This window comes from Nelumbo lutea, chromosome 1, assembly GCF_056320005.1.
Source record: "Nelumbo lutea isolate HS-2025 chromosome 1, American lotus-T2T, whole genome shotgun sequence".
Taxonomy (NCBI): Eukaryota; Viridiplantae; Streptophyta; class Magnoliopsida; order Proteales; family Nelumbonaceae; genus Nelumbo; species Nelumbo lutea.
In genome coordinates, this window is record NC_142684.1 from 4604955 (window position 1) to 4623827 (window position 18873).

At 38.2% G+C, this 18873-nt stretch overlaps 1 protein-coding gene across 5 annotated transcripts in view; it reads left to right on the forward strand.

The window, feature by feature from the left end:
- The window catches only part of LOC148873266 (Calcineurin-like metallo-phosphoesterase superfamily protein), a 51132-nt gene extending 32799 nt beyond the window's left edge, over positions 1 to 18333 (forward strand). The window contains exons 3-6 of one of the 5 annotated variants that reach the window (XM_088961917.1): positions 15830 to 16700; positions 16962 to 17413; positions 17534 to 17675; positions 17928 to 18333. In XM_088961917.1, coding sequence (XP_088818043.1) covers positions 15830 to 16700; positions 16962 to 17413; positions 17534 to 17650 — 1440 coding nt within the window. In that variant the 3' untranslated portion in view covers positions 17651 to 17675; positions 17928 to 18333. Of the gene's footprint in view, positions 1 to 15829; positions 17414 to 17533; positions 17676 to 17927 lie in introns of all 5 variants that reach the window. The other 4 variants (XM_088961918.1, XM_088961914.1, XM_088961916.1 and 1 more) reach the window with 4 other exon arrangements.
- Positions 18334 to 18873: the final 540 nt, after the last annotated feature.

An 18873-nucleotide genomic window follows, 5' to 3' on the forward strand; every position in this document is an offset into this window, starting at 1 on the left:
TCATGGGCAAACACCAGAAGACATATCCCTTGGATCCATGGTTTAAAGTATTGTTACGAAATGCCCGTATCGTATCTTTTGAAAAAGATACTCTCCGAAACGCCTGTTTCCAGGTGTTTCGGAACCCTAACTTTTTTTAATAAAAACCTGTTTTAGCTTCCCAAAACCAAAATTTGAAAAAAAAATACTAAAAAAAAGAGTTTTGGGCATTTCTAAATACCGAAACGGTACTGCTGATATGCGTATCGTATCGATACTTTGAACCTTGTTTGAGACATGTGATGAGGGAAGTGGCTGAGATTGTGAAAGACATAAGGGCTGAGTTTAAGTGGGTCAGAAGGCGTGCAAATGGGTTTGCTGACTCACTGGCTAAACAGGGTGTAAAAAGACAGCCGTTGTTTTGGGCTGGTTTGTAATGGGGTTTTGAGCATAACTGCTTAAGGAATAAATTTCCTATGATCGTGCTGTATGAATTACCTTTTTAATCCATTAATACAAATCATTTTTTCTGATAAAAAAATCTTTTACCTTAAAAGAAATCTGCAGTTGGTACTTGATCAGTCGGACTACCACCATGGAGAATCTTCTTCCAATATTTGGAGAGTTGGAAATTGTTTATTGGTATCAATATCATTATAAGTTTTGGACCTTGGAGGTAAAGATGCAGAAGGAGTAACCCATGGTGCAATTGGAATTGTAGTCCTTAATACAAGGGCAGTGGACAACTGAATGGAGGCATCCTTAAAATATGTAATAATACAGATTAAGGTTTGACCAATAAAATGGAACAGGCAAAATGTGAGTTTAGGAGCTAGAACATGAAAATGAGATCCTTTGACTTGGTGACTCCCATGTCTTATAGCCAGGAGAATTCTTTATGCAATTCTGATTATTCTCTCCCTCCCTATCCTCTCCCCCCAAAGCTAAGATTTAAACCCTTTTTTTCTGCAAAGTATCTTCAATAGGTGATGAAATGAGAGAAAGTAGACTGTTCAATTCTCTTCTCCCAAAAACCTATTTCTTGATTAAGTCAATAAATCTTTGTCGTTTTATACTTATTTGTACCAGAGCAATTCTTCCTTTCTTCTCTCTTGAACCTATTCTAGGATCAGCAGAGTAAATCCATGTTAGGGTCTTAAATAAAACCATGTTAGGCTAGTCCCTAACATTTAAACCCTTTTTTTTCTGCAAAGTATCTCCAATAGGTGATGAAATGAGAGAAAGTAGACTGTTCAATTCTCTTCTCCCAAAAACCTATTTCTTGATTAAGTCAATAAATCTTTGTCGTTTTATACTTATTTGTACCAGAGCAATTCTTCCTTTCTTCTCTCTTGAACCTATTCTAGGATCAGCAGAGTAAATCCATGTTAGGGTCTTAAATAAAACCATGTTAGGCTAGTCCCTAACATGGGCTTGTTTTGGCTTGCCTCACTCTATACAAAGCAGCTTGTAGGACTAGAGTAATGCAATTAGGAAAGAAATAAAGAGATTTAAAGTTTAACATGCTTGCATTGTTGAGTGCTTGAAAATGTATTATATATTATGTTTAAAGCCCTGGTTTAAAATGTCCCTTATTTCCCTAATATTTCCATGGCATATTTCCATTTCCGTGGGTAGCAACATGAAAATTTACTGGAATCGACATATTCCCCAATGAACGCTACCAACACTATGTGAAGTACAAGAGATAGTTTCCATGACATACATACATATTCCCCAATGAACACTACCAGCACTATGTGAAGGGTAAGAGATAGTATTGTAACATAAGTTGGTGACAATATTGTAGATATGTGGAGTAACAATGTTATTGCATGCCTAACTTAAATGGTTACAACTTTGAGTTAGCTCAATATTCACTTCAAGCATGAAGTTAAATATTAGTTTTTGTTTGTGATAGATTATTTGGTTGATATATTACAACCATTTACATATTATGAGTTTAAATTTTGTTTTTACTCATTCTATCATGAAGCTTTGAATCTTAAGGTTTATAAGACAACTTCAGAACATATTCTTTAGTCTATAACCTTAGTTTCTTTGCTTTGTTTAGTGATTTGGAACAAGATAATAATTTAAAAAGGTGTGTGCATATGATTCTTTTAACATTTATTTCATAAAATATCATTCTATATTTTGCATGTTTTACAATGTTTTCACTTTCCACCATGTCTATGATTTTTAAAATATTTCCATATGACATTTCTGACATGTTTCTTATATTTGGACGACCAACATTTCCACTGGCACTGACATTTTAAACCTTGATTAAGGCATATGATGAACTCTTTCATAAATTAGGCACTAAAGAAGAAGAAAATGGAGTTTGTAAACCAGTAAAGATCTTGGAAAGAAAAGGTAGAGATTTAAACCATCTTAGCTGTATCAAAGAGGAAGAATAAAGAGTCTTGGTAAAAGATAAGAAAATCAAGGAAAGATGGGAAAATTATTTTGAAAATTTATTAAATGAAGAACATTTAGAGGGTGCTCATGAAGGAGAGACTAATAACTCTAATAGTATTAAAAATAACACGTATGAAGTGTTGTGGGACTTAACAGTATGGGCTTTAGCCCATTTATGTTATAATATTCTCTATTCTGTTGGTTTATATTGTTATTACGTGTTAATGGGCCTGGGCCTTCTTAGTTACATCTCTATTTACTAATGGGGGTAAAGTTGGCATCTCATACAATTATTGTTGCCTTATATAAATATCATTTTAATGGGCTGGTTAGAGAGTGCCGCCTTCAGATTCTTGAAGAGCAATAACCTACTCTTGTTCTGCTCACCTACTCTTTTATTCACCTCCTTTCTCTTCATATTTTTTTTTTCCTTTTTCTTTTATTGTTGGAGCAACAAGAAAGAACTCTACTGCTGGTCTTGGTCAGCTGAAGCTGTTTCTAGGGTTCTTTCCTTGGAAAAATCTCCAAGGAGGCCCGAAATAGTTGCTGCTATGCCTAGGTAGGGCACGGAGCTGTAGAGTAGTCATATGGACTACTAGAGAGACCTAGTTAACAGGTCTAACCGCTGGACTACAAGTAGTATCAGTCCAGGAGATTTGTGTGCGCTCTAGCCCTGGTTATATTTGGAGTTCAAGCAAAGGGAGGTACTGTTTGACCTATTCCACTAATTAAATAACAGTTTGGGTGAATTCAAGATGCCTTCTAGCATAAGTGAAGTTTCATCTGGAGGTTCTAGGATTGTTGATAATGTTATTCATCTTGGAAATCCTATTGTACATATTACTAATGTGAAACTAGATGAATACAATTATAGGGAATGGGTCATTTTAGCAAGATGGTCCATAGTAAGTCATGGATTACAAGGCTATATTGATGGGAAAATTAAGGAGTCCAAGGAAGATGTTCCAGGTTATAGGATTTGGTGTAGGCTAAATGCAACTGTGGTGTCATGGTTGCTAACTTTATGACTCCCAATGCAAAGATTATTCAGCACTATACAACAACCCATAAGATTTGGGAAAAGCTGTACAACACTTATGGTCAAAAGAAGAATATAACAAGGATTTATAGGCTGAATCAAGACATCTCTAGTTTGACTCAAGGGGACAAGAATGTTGCAACTTATTTTGCTACACTAGAAGGCTTATGGGAAGAGCTTGATCATCATTTATCCCTTGAGTGGGACAACACCAAAGACAAAGGAAGGCATGACAAGAAAATTGATGGACATCCATGCTCAGCTTGAGGGGGAGTGTTGTGGGACTTAACAGTATGGGCTTCAACCCATTTATGTTATAACATTCTCTATTCTGTTGGGCTGTACTGCTATTAAGTGTTAATCAGCTTGGGCCTTCTTTTTTTTACGTCTCTACTCACTAATGGGGGTAAAGTTGTCATCTCATGTAATTATTATTGCCCTACTATAAGTATCATTTTAATGGGCTGGTTAGAGAGTGCCGCCCTATTTTTTTCAACTCTCCTCCTCCTCCTCCTTCTCCTCCTTTCTATGTTTTCTCTTTTCTTCAAGAATCTGAATGCAAACATGAAGAAAGCACTAAATAATATGAAAAGGGGGAAATTATTAGGACATGATGGTATCTCAATAGAAGTATGGGGGAGGTAGGATTGTTATGGTTAACTAAACTATTTAATAAGATAACAGGAGAGAAGACGCTTAATGAATGGAGAAAGAGAACTATGGTGCCTATATCTAAAAACAAAAGCAATATGCAAAGTTGTAATTATTGTCATGGGATTAAACTCATGAGCTACACTATGAAACTCTGGGAGAGAATAATTGAGCAAAAGTTATGAACTTATGACATGAAAAAAGTATATCAAAGAACCAATTTGGGTTTATTCTAAGGAGGTCAACCATGGAAGCAATCTTTCTTTTCAGATGATTGATATAAAAACTTAGAGAGAAGAGAGATCTTCATATGGTGTTCATTGATCTAAAGAAAGCATATGATAGAATCCCTAAAGAGATACTATGATGGGTTTTGGAAAAGAAAGGAGTTCCAAATAGGTATGTGAACCTAATCAAAGATATGCATGAAGGGGCAATAACCAATATCAAATCACCTATTAGAGAGACATTAGATTTTATGGTTATGAGTTACGATGGGTCTTTACCAAGGCTCAACACTTGGTTCCTATTTATTTGTACTAATCATATTTGAATTGACTAAACATATTCATCAGAAAGTCCCATGGTGCTTGTTGTTTGCTGATGACATAGTATTAATTGATGAAACTAATGAAGGATTAAATGCAAAATGTGCCGATAAAAAAATTAAATGCAAAATTAAGTTTATATACAAATATCTTAGGAACAAGAGGTTTTAAAATATGTAGGACCAAAAGAGAATAATAATAATACACTTAGGAGATTGAGGAGGATGTCGCTCATAGAGTTAGAGTAGGATGGGAAAAATGAAGGTGCGTCTGGAATCTTATTTGATGGTGAGTACCACTAGGTTAAAAGGAAAATTCTATAAAATGGTTGTAAGACCAGAAATGCTGTCTGAAGCAAAGTGTTGGGAAATCAATAAATGACATGTCTAAAAAATAACCATGGCAGAAATGTGTATGCTGAGAAGGATGAGTGGAAAATTAGAAAAGGATAGGGTCAGAAATGAAATCTTTCGAAGGAACCTAGGAGTATCTCCAATAGGTGATAAATGAGAGAAGTGATCTGTTGCAAGTTGAAGGGGATAAAAGGACTAGGGGCAGACCAAAAAGGACATGGATTGAAAAGTAGTAACAAATTATTTAAGCACTCATAATTTAACAATGGATATCATACTGAAAAAATGGAATGGTAAAGCAGGATTCATGATAGGAATCGATCAACACCCTTGAAGACTTATTCTAGAAAGAAGAAGGCCTTACAACAGGTCCTGATATGGCATAGTGATGGTACGTGGGATTTGAACTGAATTAAGCACCAGGGTATTTTTGCCATTTTATAATTTTTCTGTAGGGTCCAATAATAGGGTTTGATTGTCTAGCTATAGTTTGTTTATATTTAAAATTTCAGTCATTGCATAAGTAGGATTACAGTTATTGAGTCTTCTTTGAATTGAAATAGGATATGACAGCTTAGTTTGAGTCCTACTAGGATTATTGAGTCTAACAGTTTGACTCCTAAGACTATTATGAGTTTAACAGTTTGACTCCTAGGATTATTATGAGTTTAGAGTATATAAATATGTATGGATGCTTTACACAAAGGCAATGAAGTTTCTTTAGTTTTCTTCAGCTTATGCTAGCTATGGTGAATGATTCCCATGCTCTAGAGTGATTCTAGGCACCCTGTGAGTGATTCTAGGTATTTTCTCTTTTCTTTCTCTCCAATTTTCTCTCTTATTCTTTCAAGAAGCCATTACAGATATCAACAGCCATAAAACTCTGATCAAGAAGATCATTCAACATTCTCTAAGGACTAGAACTGAGCTGGTCCTACATCAGTTGATATCAGAGCCAAGGTTATAGGCTGTTATCATCATGGCTACACGTAGTGGCAAGTAGTACAAGGGTCGTCTGACTGATACACAAAGAACTTCAAGAAGCTAAAGAAGAAGAAATCCAACAAGAAGCACCCCTAATCAATGAAAGGGATGGAGGACAAAACAACGGAGCTGTCCATGAAGATGATAATGGTGAAGATGAAGGATTTGTTAATCTTAGAGGATGACAAGGAGCCGCAAATTGCAACAGGGTACCACCTACACAAGCTAATCGAGCCCGAAATACCCATCAAGAGATTGATCAAGAAGCATCGCTCACAAATCTATTTGATGAGATGATGGAACAAGCTGAACATGGTGGTTATGTAGATGGTATAACCAAGAAGGTGAAGGTGGATGCTTCTGATTTCAATGGAGATTTAGATCTTCAATCTTTTTCAGATTGGCTGGTTGCACTAGAGGAATATTTTGACTGGTATGACATGACTGATGATCGGAGGATCAGATTTGCACGTATGAAGCTTGGTGGTCATGCTAAAGTATGGTGGAGAAGCATGGAGCGATAACTTGAGAATAGAGGTGATGGTCCTATTTCTACATGGTTAGAAATGAAGAAACATTTGAGGGATGAGTACCTCCCAATGGATTTCCAAGATGAGTTATATGAGGAATTGACTAACCTCAAGCAAAGTACGTTATCTGTAGTTGAATACAAGCATAAATTTGATGAATTATCTATTAGATGTAATACTACTGAAAGTAAGAGGCAAAAGTTAGCTCGATTCAAGAATGGACTAAAGTCTGAAATAAAAAAAGAGATGGTAACTGCTTGAGTCTTTGATTTAGAGAATGCCTACCAAGTTGCTGTCAGGATTGAGAAGAGTTTAAAGCAAACAAATACAAGGTAATTGGTATCACAAGCCAGGGAGTATGCAACTCATAAGCAAGCTGATGGGGGAAAGACTTCTAGGCCGGCATATTCTAATGTTAGACAGTTTTTGTATGCCCTTAGCTTCAATCTGATTTGATGTACTTTTGTTATTTAGTGAAAATAAATAAAGTGCATGTTTGATTCATGTTGTTTGGTTTAATTCTGTGTAAAACCCTAAAACTGGACATTTATAGAGATTCATGTTAGTTTTAAATGTTCACAGCCGTTGGATAAGTCTGGGGAGATTTATCCTGCCAAGGCTGATACTGGTGTGCCACCAAGTGTTGGGATGGCCTGTCTCAGCCACCAGGGTAAGACCCGAGGCACATGCAGTATGGGATTGCTTGAATCCTTGAACCGGACCAGATTTCCAGTATTGCTCTGGACCTTGGAGATAGATGGGCAAAACTGGAAAGTTACACTTGACCCCTAGACTCGATTATGACACTTCACTAGGTGTTGGATCAGGCTGCCTTTGATATGCCAATCAGTGAGATCCTTAGCGGGGATCAAAACCTGGGTATGTTGGGGCAGTTTGAGAATTCATCTGAGTGGGTGATCATAGTGACAGAATCAGCCACTTTGTCGGACAAAGGGTAATGATCGGGAATGCACTCTCTCTGATGGAAACCAAACTGCCGGCAGTTGATTTCAATCGTTGGAATTTTGTTTTGCAAAATTAATATATTTATATATATATGTACGGTTTCAAATTGTTTGCAAATGGTTTTAATTCCCGGGATCCATGTGAGAGGAGAGTGCGGCACTGTTCCTTGCAGCCGAGGGAGAGGTCCTCTCTTGTCGGGCAGTGCTTGATCATTAAGGGCTGAGAGGTTAAGTGTAAGACCATTGAGGATAATACCTGATGGGCTAATCTTGCACCTGCCCACAGTCCCTGGGTTTTTATAAGATGGCTTGGCCCAGGGACCACTTAATGTAAGTGTTGGGCCCATAGGGTCCATATGATGGACTCAAGGGGTTCATTGAGTTTTTCAGTGAATTCGGCTGGGCCTTGTATTAAAGGCTGGGCCGAACCCATGTGGCTGGTGTGTAGATCAATGCTTGGGTCCCACGCCATACAAAGAAGCCCAACTGGGCAGCAGATTGGAAAGTAATTAGACACTGAACACTTAATGGGCCAGAAGCCCATTTCGAGGTGGGCTGATATGATCACCCATCTTTGGGGCGAATCTGAGATTAATGTTAGTAAAAGGATTGGGTCTTTAGCATTATCCACTCTTGGAGACCAAATTCAAATTAGATTTGAATCTGGTAACCTCCTGATAAGATCAGGAGTAAGCTAACTTTATCTGCAGATAGGATTAAGATTATCCCCTATCCAAATACTGATTTGGATTGGGATAACTCCTAATTAGGAGGATTCTTAATCAAGAAGAAAGGAGGAGAAACCCAAAAAAAAAAGAAAAATATCAGATTTCGAACCACCTTGAAGAGATATAGGATATCTCCTGCGAATTGAGATAGGATCTCATTTCATACTCCAGAAAAAGAAAAAAGGCTGTTCAGCCTTTTCGCCTTTAGAGTTCTCCTCCTGCTGCCGCCATTTGTTTTTTGCAAGATCAGATCTTTGCAGAAAAAGAAAGTCAAGAAATCTGTTCTTGACGTTAGTCTTGCAACAAAGACTAAAAGGATTCAGTGTTTAGTGTTTCCAGAGGATTCTTGTGAAGGATCCAGTGTGTAGGACGCACTCTGCTGGTTCTGTTCCATCCACAGCAGTGTCATCTTCAGCAGGAACGGATCTTGGAGCATTCTTTGGGCGTGAACACCAACTTTGGGAGATAGTGCTTCTCCGGATCAGGTATATTCCTCCCATTTATCTTTTGGTACAGATCTGGTTTGATTATGGTTCAAGTAGGATCCTTGAATATTGTATCCTAAATTTAGGGAATATGATTCCCAATTGGGAGAAGGTAGGAAAATTTTTGAAATTTGCCCACCCATTCCGCAACCTTTATGGCGTCCATTAGATGGATCCTACCATTCTTTCATCTAATGCCAGCTCTAATAAGCCTAGTGGGTCTAGACCTTATCAAGGGGCTGACTATAAGAGTAAATCAGTTTCTAGTGGTGTTAACTCAGAAAAAAACAGCCTGATACTAGTTGCTTTAGATGTGAAGGAAAGGGCTATATGGCTTACCAATGCCCTACCAAAAGCCTTAATATCATTTATGAAGAAGGCGTTGAAGCAGTAGGTGACTTAGGTGATGACTTAGCTGAAGAAGAGGATTATTCCTTCACTGATGATGATTCTTTAGATGAAGACAACAACTATATTGGTGTAGTTTGGTGTATTTTTGCATCCCAAAGGATTTATCAAGGAAGATTGGCTTTGTACAGCAATATTTCAAATCATGGTAAAGAGTGGAGACAAGTATTGTAAGCTTATCTTAGATGGTGGCAGTAGTATGAATGTGATTTTTGAAGGCACTGTGGATTGGCTAAAGTTGACACTACATCTACAATCGTATAAGATTGCTTGGGTTGTTAAAACAACAATTCTGATAACTAAATGAGCCCTTGTTACTATTTCTTATGGTAGTTCTTCTGATTCTATTTGGTGTGACATTATTGCTATGAATGTTACACAAATATTGCTTGGAAAGCCTTAATTGTATGATGGGGGTATTTACCATTGTGGAAAGGGAGAACACCTATCACTTCCTGTTTAATGGGAAGCAAGTTATCATGAAGCCAATGTCACCAGAAGTTATTAAAAGGCATGCCAAGCCACCTCAAAAGGAGACTACAACCCAAGGGCCCATTGCTGAATCTAAGAAAAACTGTTGCATTTGCTCTCCAAAAAAAGAGTTTGAAGTAGAAAGCAAGGAGACAAGAGTTGTATATGTTGTAATTTTAATATCCAAGGGGGTAAAGCAACCAGGTGTTGTTCCACCTACTGAAATGCCTAAATAAGTGGTCCAAGTGTTGGATGAGTTTTCAGATTTGGCACCAGAAGAGCTACCTAATGAGTTACCTCCCATGAGAGACATTCAACATGCTATTGACTTGCAGCCAGGGTCACAACTGTCCAACTTACCAACTTATCATATGAATCCTATAGAGCAGGCTGAACTTCAACAAATTGATGACCTCCTAAAGAAAGGTTTTATTAGAGAAAGCCTTAGTCCATGTGCTGTTCCAACTCTTCTCGCTCCAAAGGAAGATGATTTTTGGCATATGTGCATTGATAGTAGAGCAATCAACAAGATTACTATCAAGTATAGGTTCCCAATTCCTAGGCTTGATGACATGCTTGATATGATGACTGGAGTGACCATTTTTTCTAAGATCAATATGAGTGGCTATCATCAAATACGGATTGGGCTTGGTGATGAGTGGAAGACAACATTGAAGACAAAAGATGGCTTATATGAGTGGTTAGTTATGTCATTTGGACTAACCAATGCCCCTAGTACTTTCATGAGGATGATGACCCAAGTACTTCGATCCTTCATTGGTTGTTTCCTAGTTGTTTATTTTGATGATATCCTTATATATAGCCATAGTCTAGAAGAACATATTGATCATCTACATCAAGTGATGATAGTTTTACGCCAAGAGAAACTCTACATCAACTTAAAGAAATATTCTTTCATGTCACCCAAAGTTCTATTTTTGGGGTTTGTTGTTTCTACTGAAGGCATTAGTGTTGATCCTGAGAAAGTAAAGTCTATCTTAGAATGGCCCCTCCCCACCAATCTTTAAGAGGTTAGAAACTTCCATGGCCTAGCAACATTTTATAGAAGATTTATTAAGGGGTTCAGCACTATCATTGCTCCAATTACTGATTCAATGAAAGGAGGTGAATTTAATTGGACTAAGGCAGCAACAAATGCATTTGAGACTATCAAGAAGAAAATGTCAAAGGCACCTATTTTACAACTTCCAAACTTCTCTAAAGTCTTTGAAGCGGCATGTGATGCATTCGGTGTAGGAATTGGACGGGTTCTCATGCAAGAAGGCCATCCCATTGCATTTCATAGTGAGAAACTAAATGAAGCCAAGCAGAAATATTCAACTTACAACAAGGGGTTATATGCAGTAGTGCAATTTCTACGACATTGGCAACACTACTTAATATCCAAGGAGTTTGTTCTCTATTTAGATCATGAAGCTTTAAAGCACTTGAATTCCCAAAAGAAACTAAACTATAGGCATGGGAAGTGGGTTCCATTCCTACAAGAATACACCTTCGTTCTTAAGCACCAAGCTGGAAATGAGAATATAGTGGCAGATGCGCTAAGTCGAATGGCTTATATACTTCATTCCATGAATGTCCAAGTCAAAGCAAGACTATGCTGATTGTAAGGATTTCAACATCATCTATACTGACTTACAAGCTGGGAAAGAGGATGAGTATCCTTCCTTTTCACTACATAATGATTATTTGTTTTATGATACCCACTTATGTCTACCAAATACCCCTTTACGGGGCTGTTATTTGGGAGTTACATGCTAGAGGTGTAGCAAGTCATTTTGGTAGAGATAAGACCATTGCTATGGTGGAAGATAGGTTTTATTGGCCTAATTTGAAGAATGATGTTGCTCGTATAATAAAGCAATGCAGGACATGCCAACTTGCCAAAGGACGAAAGCATAATACTGGGCTATATACACCCCTACCTATTCCTCATGAACCATGGCAAGATCTATCCATGGATTTTGTCCTTGGATTACCCAAGATTGCTAGGGGTCATGATACAATCTATGTTGTGGTGGATCGTTTCTTCAAGATGGCTCATTTCATACCTTGCAACAAAACACATATTGCTACTATATTTTTCTAAGAAGTTGTTCGACTTCATGGAATACCTTCTACTATTGTTTCAGATTATGAGTTATTTTTGGAAGACACTTTGGAAACTACTCAATACTCAGCTGAAATTCTCTACATCGTTTCACCCCCAAACAAATGGTTAGACTGAGGTAGTAAATAGAAGCTTGGGAGATCTTTTACGGTCTCTAGTTGGTGATTATACTTCTAGATGGGATCTAGTGCTTCTAATAGCTGAGTTTGCTTATAGCAGCTCAGTAAATAGATCCACAGGAAGAAGTCCATTTGAAGTGGTGATTGGTATTCAGCCTAAGTGGCCAATTGACTTAGTTATTTTACCACTAGATACACATGCTAGCATTGGGGCAAAAGCATTTTATAGGCACATAAGAGAGGTACATGATGATTTTAGGAGAAAAATTGCATTGAGTAATGATTTATATAAGACTAGAGCTGATATTCATCGATGATTGGCAAATTATCAAGAGGGAGACATGGTTATGGTACGTATACAACTAGAGCGTCTTCCTAAAGGTGTGTACAAGAAGCTCCACTCAAAGAGTGCTAGTCCTTACAAAATCATCAAGAAGATAAGTTCTAATGCCTATGATCTAGAGTTGCCAGATGACATGGGAATTAGTCCTATCTTCATTGTTGAGGATTTGACTCCTTACCATGGACATTTGGATTCTTTTTAGAATCCTGTATCTAAATTGCCAACTATTGCAGCTCCAAATGACATTCCAGGAGATGTTTTAGGTGAGGAAATAATATCTACTGCTACAAGAGGGTATCAGAAATTCCTTGTCAAATGGAAAGGCAGGCCTATGTCTGAGAGTTCTTGGATCACTGCTGAGGACTTTCGTCGTCTTAACCTAGATCTTTATGAAAGGTACGCTTCTTTTAACTTGTTGGGATCGAGTTCTTTCGAGTCGGGGAGAGATGATAGGAATTGATCAGCACCCTTGAAGACTTGTTCTAGAAAGAAGAAGGCCTTACATCAGGTCCTGATATGGCATAGTGATGGTACTTGGGATTTGGACTGAATTAAACGCCAATGTTATTTTTGCCATTTTATAATTTCATGTAGGGTCCAATAATAGGGTTTGATTGTCTAGCTATTGTTTGTTTATATTTAAAATTTCAGTGTCATTGCTTAAGTAGGATTAGAATTATTGAGTCTTCTTTGAATTAAAATAGGATATAACAGCTTAGTTTGAGTCCTACTAGGATTATTGAGTCTAACAGTTCGACTCCTATGATTTTTATGAGTTTAGAGTCTATAAATATGTATGGACGTTTTACACAAAAGCAATGAAGTTTATTAAGTTTTCTTTAGCTTATGCTAGCTATGGTGAGTGATTCCCATGCCCTAGAATGATGCTAGGCACTCTGTGAATGATTCCAAGTATTTTCTCTCCCTATTTGCGCTCTTATTCCTTCAAGAAGCCATTACAGCCATCAACAGCCATAAAACTCTGATCAAGACCATTCAACATTCTCCAAGGACTAGAACTGAGCTGGTCCTACATCAATTCATGTGGCCAACTCCATTTAGTTGGGATAAATATTCTATGATGATGATTGATTAAGACTTTATCACACCCTAACATCCTGAAAATATTTCATCCTTATTGTTTATCATTCTTTCCACTGTGTTATTGATTTACTTATTTTTAAATGTTGTCTAGTACTCAATATCTGATTTTCCTCAATTGTTCTTTTTTTAGAACAACTCTGAGTTGGCCTTCATCAAATCAGATAAATTCTAAAAAAATTCTGTATGTTATGCTTCTTTATTAAGAAATTGTGTTTATTTATCTTTTCTCTTGAGCCAAGGATAGCAGCCTTGCTAGAATGCACTTGCTCTCAGTGGCCTCTATCCTACTTAGGACTTCCATTAGGTGCAAATCCAAAGGAAAGTAGGTTCTGGAACCCGGTGGTGGAAAAATTCGAAAAAAGATTAGTAGCTTGGAAGAGAAACTTATTTCCAAGGGGGGTAGAGTTACTTTGATTAAAGCAACTTTAGCCAACTTGCCTTTATACTTCCTGTCAGTCTTTAGAATTCCTAAGAGAGAGGCAAAGAGGTTGAAAAAACTAATGAGGGATTTCTTATGGGAACCTGGTGAAGAGAAAAAAGATCACTTGATTAGGTGGGAGGTGGTGTGTCGGAGTAAGGAAGGAGGCCTAGGATTAGGGAATGTGGTGAGCAAGAATGAGGCTCTTTTAGGTAAGTGGCTTTGGAGGTGGCCCCTGGAGAGGGAGAGGTTGTGGCATGAAGTAGTGAAAAGTATCCATGGCTGTTCCGAATCAGGTTGGGATGCGGGAGTATCCCGAAGGGCTTTGCTCACAACACCTTGGAAGGCTATCTCTATGATTCTCCCCAAGTTCCTCAGTTTTGTAAGGTATGATGCTGGCTTTGGGAACTCCATTCTTTTTTGGGAAGACACTTGGGTGAGCTCTCAACCCCTAAAAGATCGTTTCCCTTCTCTCTATTCCATCTCCCCTTTTAAAAAGAAACCCATTTCTTAGTTCCTTCCCCCCCCCCCCCCCCCCCGCGGTTTGCCCTTTGGCCTTAAATTGGGATCTCGGGTTTCGAAGAGGGTTAAGGGATGAAGAATTCCTTTGCGTTTCAGAGCTGTTGTTACTTCTAGATTCGGTGTGTTTGGACCCCCCTAACCCGGACACAAGAGTCTGGTCCCTAAGCCCGGTTGGCTCATTCACTTGCGCCTCTTTCTTTAAAGCCCTTTTCTCCAATCCCTCCTCTCAAGTCTTCCCCGTTAAAGAGGTATGGTCAAGACCGATTCCCCCCAAAATTGCAGTGGTCTGTTGGGAAGCCAATTATGGTAAGATCAATACTGCAGAAAACTTGCAAAAGAAGAAACATTTTATGTGTTTGTCCCCTAATTGGTGTCCTCTGTGTAAAGTGAAGGGTGAGGACTGTAACCATTTGCTGATATCATGCTCCTTTGCTACCAATATTTGGAACTGGGTTGTTTCATTATTTGGGTGCAGGTGGAATTTGCCCTTTGAAGTAAAGTTGTTGTTCACTCCGGCTGCTTTTGGAAGATTGACAAAAAGAGGGAAGCTAATGTGGAAATGTATAAGAGCTTCTACGTTGTGGACTGTATGGGTGGAGAGATGCTAGAATATTTCTAGAACATGAAAGAAGTCTCGCTGAAATCAAGGAATGCATATTGACAAGGGCTATTTCATGGTTAAAATCTTCACACTTGTTGGCAGATTACTCCTTCGATGACTTAAGGAGAAATTAGGCTGCAGTGGCTGCTACAGTTTCTACCAAGATCAAATCACAAGCTGAATGGATTCCCCCACTGGATGGTGTGGTAAAATTGAATTTTGATGGAAGCTTCCAAGGCAATCCAGGGCCATTGGGAATTGGTGGGATTCTGAGAGACAAAGACAGCAATACGTTATCTCTATTTTCAGGACCAGTGGGTGAAGGTGATTTGATAAGGGCAGAGCTACTAGCAGCGGTACAAGGTATACAGATGGCTAGTCGAAGTGGTGTGTGACAAATCTGCTAGTAGAAGGGGATTCCAAGGTGGTTGTAGGCTGGCTAATTAGGCCAGAAGCAGCTTGTTGGGGCTACAGGGATCTGTTAAAGAAAGTTAAATGGATGACAAGGAATATGACTGTCAGGTTTCAGTGGGTTAGAAGAGCAGCAAATGCAATGGCTGATTCTCTGGCCAAGCAGGGGGTGTCAGGGGGAGATCTGTTTTGGGCTACTTTGTAATTGTGTCTCAGGCTTGGGCAGTTTTGGTGTATATGGTTCAGTCCTAGGGGGTAACATCTCGTGCCTCCTCCTAGGCTGATTGTATTTTTATTATTTGATTTAATAAAATTACTCTCATTTATCAAAAAAAAAGGATGGAACTTGGTTGTTCTACAATTCCTAAAGAATTTAACCAGTTGTGGAAACTCCAATAAGCACTCCCATCTTCTTTTGAAATGTTAATGGAACTGACCCAGTTGTGGCATTGAATTTTGAGTTCTTAAAAACCTCATTTAAATGTTTAGTTCTGGAAAATGTATTTACTTATAGTTAAATCCTTAGTTCTGCAACTGTTTCCATGAGAAAAAGATATTATTTCTTGTAAACTGGTTATTAACCTCATTTTTTATATGGTGATCTGAAACTACCAGAATGGTCAATGGAAGCATCTATTTGTTGGGTTTGATAACACAATGTCCATTGGTTTAAGGGGTCCAACTAACCTTTTTGGGCATCCTACTGATCAACTACTTGCTGATATAGATATTGAGCTTTCACAATGGAATTCTGAATTAACAAAACAGTTAACAAAGATATCCTTTGGGCACTTTCCACTTTCATTCTCAGCGTCCACAGATTCCAGCAAGAGTCTGAAAGATGTTTTTTTCAAGCACTCTCTATCAGCCTACCTATGTGGGCATCTTCATACAAGGTTTGGTAAGAATTTGAAGCGGCATCATTTGCCAGATGATCATTTCTTATCATCAGAGAAGTATTTCCAGCTAAATATCCACCAGACACCTAGAGGAACTAATGTGAACCATCTGAATTGTTCTATTGGAGCCCCACCAGTGGAAGAGTTCTGGGAGTGGGAGATGGGTGATTGGAGAAAGAGTAGGGCCATGAGAGTGTTGGCCATTGATGCAGGTCATGTTTCATTTATTGATATTGACTTCAAGTTAGGGGCTAAAAAAACTATTATACTGCCCACATTTCCACTAGATTCTCGCTTCATGCTCACAGCTTCATATCATCAAGAATATGGTTGTCACTCTATGGATCCTTCATCTTATGAAACCATTAGAGCTCTGGTGTTCTCAGTTCTTTCAATTGTGTCAGTTGTGGCAAGGATATATGACTCAAATCCTGGATATCTTCAAATGATCATGGAGGCATCTATGAGAAAGAATGAGGAGAACTCTACCAGGGGAGATCTTTATACCATCCCATGGAATTGGAGAGCATTTGAGGACCTATCTCCTGATCGGTTTTGGCTACAAATAGAAGCAACTGATGCCACAGGTAGATCAACTTTAAGTGAGTTAAGACCATTTTCAGTTAATGGTCTCAGTGCAAAACTCAATTGGAAGTGGAAGGAATTTCTAGTGATGGGTTGTCAATGGGCTGCCTTGTACTACCCAATTCTCTGGTCTGCCTTCCTATTTATTTTCTCCATGCTACTTATTCTGACTGTTCTTTTCTTCTGTTCAAAGAATCAGTACACAAATAAGAATTCGAGTCTTAACAAGGGCTTCTTAACCGGTATGTTATTGTTTTTAACAGAGTCACACAAAGTCTTACAGGTATGTTTTGGCATGCTAGCTTACTTGTTCTACCTGATATTCTTTCCTTGGTGCTTCGGAAAAGTTTTCACTGAAGGTCAGGTTAGAGAATACATGACCTACAAGGGTTGGGTGGTGAATATCTCTAATGAGAGTGGCAAACGCGTTTATGTTGGGTATCCAGATGTAATGGTGGTTGTCCTACCCCACCTCGTTTTTGTGGTCTTGCCTTCTATATTGGTTATAGGAGTATTGGCTACTGAAAGAGGGGCTTTCAGGGTTCACTATCTGTTGCTTTCAGGGAAGAAAGAAGATGACTATGATCAGAAGAACAAGAAATCATCGATGTATGTTCACAAGGAAAATAAAAGATTGAAGCTTTTCCTTGGTGGGCGTTGGATAAGAAAACTTCTCTTGGTGGTGTGCTTGATTATTTATTGGAAACATTGGAGGGTAACTCTCTTGAATTTTCTTGGGTTTTATTTTTTACTCCTTTTCTCCCCTTCCCTGATGAGGTTCACAAGGTTGAATTCTTCTTTATTCTGATTCTTATTTATTTGCTTTTGTTAACAGCATTGTGAGGCTTTGATGAAGGCTTATGAAATGAACCCTTTCCTTCATTTCCCAGTATATTGCTTTTCAATTCCATTCTTATTGGGTTATGCTATTTACAAGACCATGGAAAGTTAGATATGGTTGCTGATTTCCTTATGAGGTAAGTTCGAACTCAGTTCACAAGTTCACATACAGTTCTTCCAAAGTAGTCTTGAAGCTCAGATAAAATATTAAAAGAACTAATGGAACAGAGGAATAAAAGGAACTTTTTTGTGTGGGCAATTCCTATGAAACCAGAAATATATGATACCTGGAAAATTTTAACCAATAAAAAAGTCCATGTCAGTTTGAATGAATACCACTTTCAATTACCAACTGGATGGTACCGGTTGATTAGTCATCAGTTTTTCAGGTTCTTTTATGTGGTATGTTAACCAGCACATGCTTGGTCAGATAGGATCTGATGCAGACTACTGTGTTTCATTCAGCTTACAAGCTGAATATTGAGGTCGCTGAATATTGAGGTCTTCAACTAAGGTCCCAACTGATATAGAAGAATTTTGGTAACTGGTGGAAGAAACTTATCTTCAAAGAATTGTCAGTGTAGCAGAAAAGGGAAGCCGGAATCACATCTCATGTGCCACTCAGGCACGTAACTTTTCTTTCTTGGTATTGACATACAATAACTCTGTTAACATCCCTTAAATTCGTTACACTGTTCATGCTGTATGCCGGTTCACTCAGCTTTCGACACATTTTTATATTGAAATGTTATTATTATGTATTGCTTCATCATTGAAAGAAAATGATGTTATGTATTTTTTTGAATGCAAGAAGCGTGAGGCGTAAATCAGAACGCAAGAGGTGTAAGCCTCCTTAAGAGGAAGGGGGTTATGAGGAGGATGAAAAGGAAGGGGGGATCTCATTTTTTCTTTATTTTTAATAAAAATCTTTTATATTAAGAAGAATAAAGATGCATAACAGTAGTTCAAAGGGGGGATCTCAACCAACCTATAAGGCTATCACCACTTTTGAGTCTCCTACAATTAACTTTCCGAGATTCAATTCTTTAGCCTTCTTTAACCCTTCCATTACGACCATAACCTCAGCTCTAAGTGAATCCCCTATACCAATTGGACTTAAAAATATAGCAATAACCTTCCTCATCTCTAAACATTCCTCCGATGCCTGAGGGTGCCGGATTACCATCACTTTTTCCATCAAAGTTCACTTAATAAAACCAGAAGCTGGCAAAGACCACAATGGGCTAATGTTAATTTGAAATAGGGTTGAGTTAGCCACTTCCTTCCAACTCCTCAACATATCTGTAGTGACACCCTCAAATAACTCCAGACACT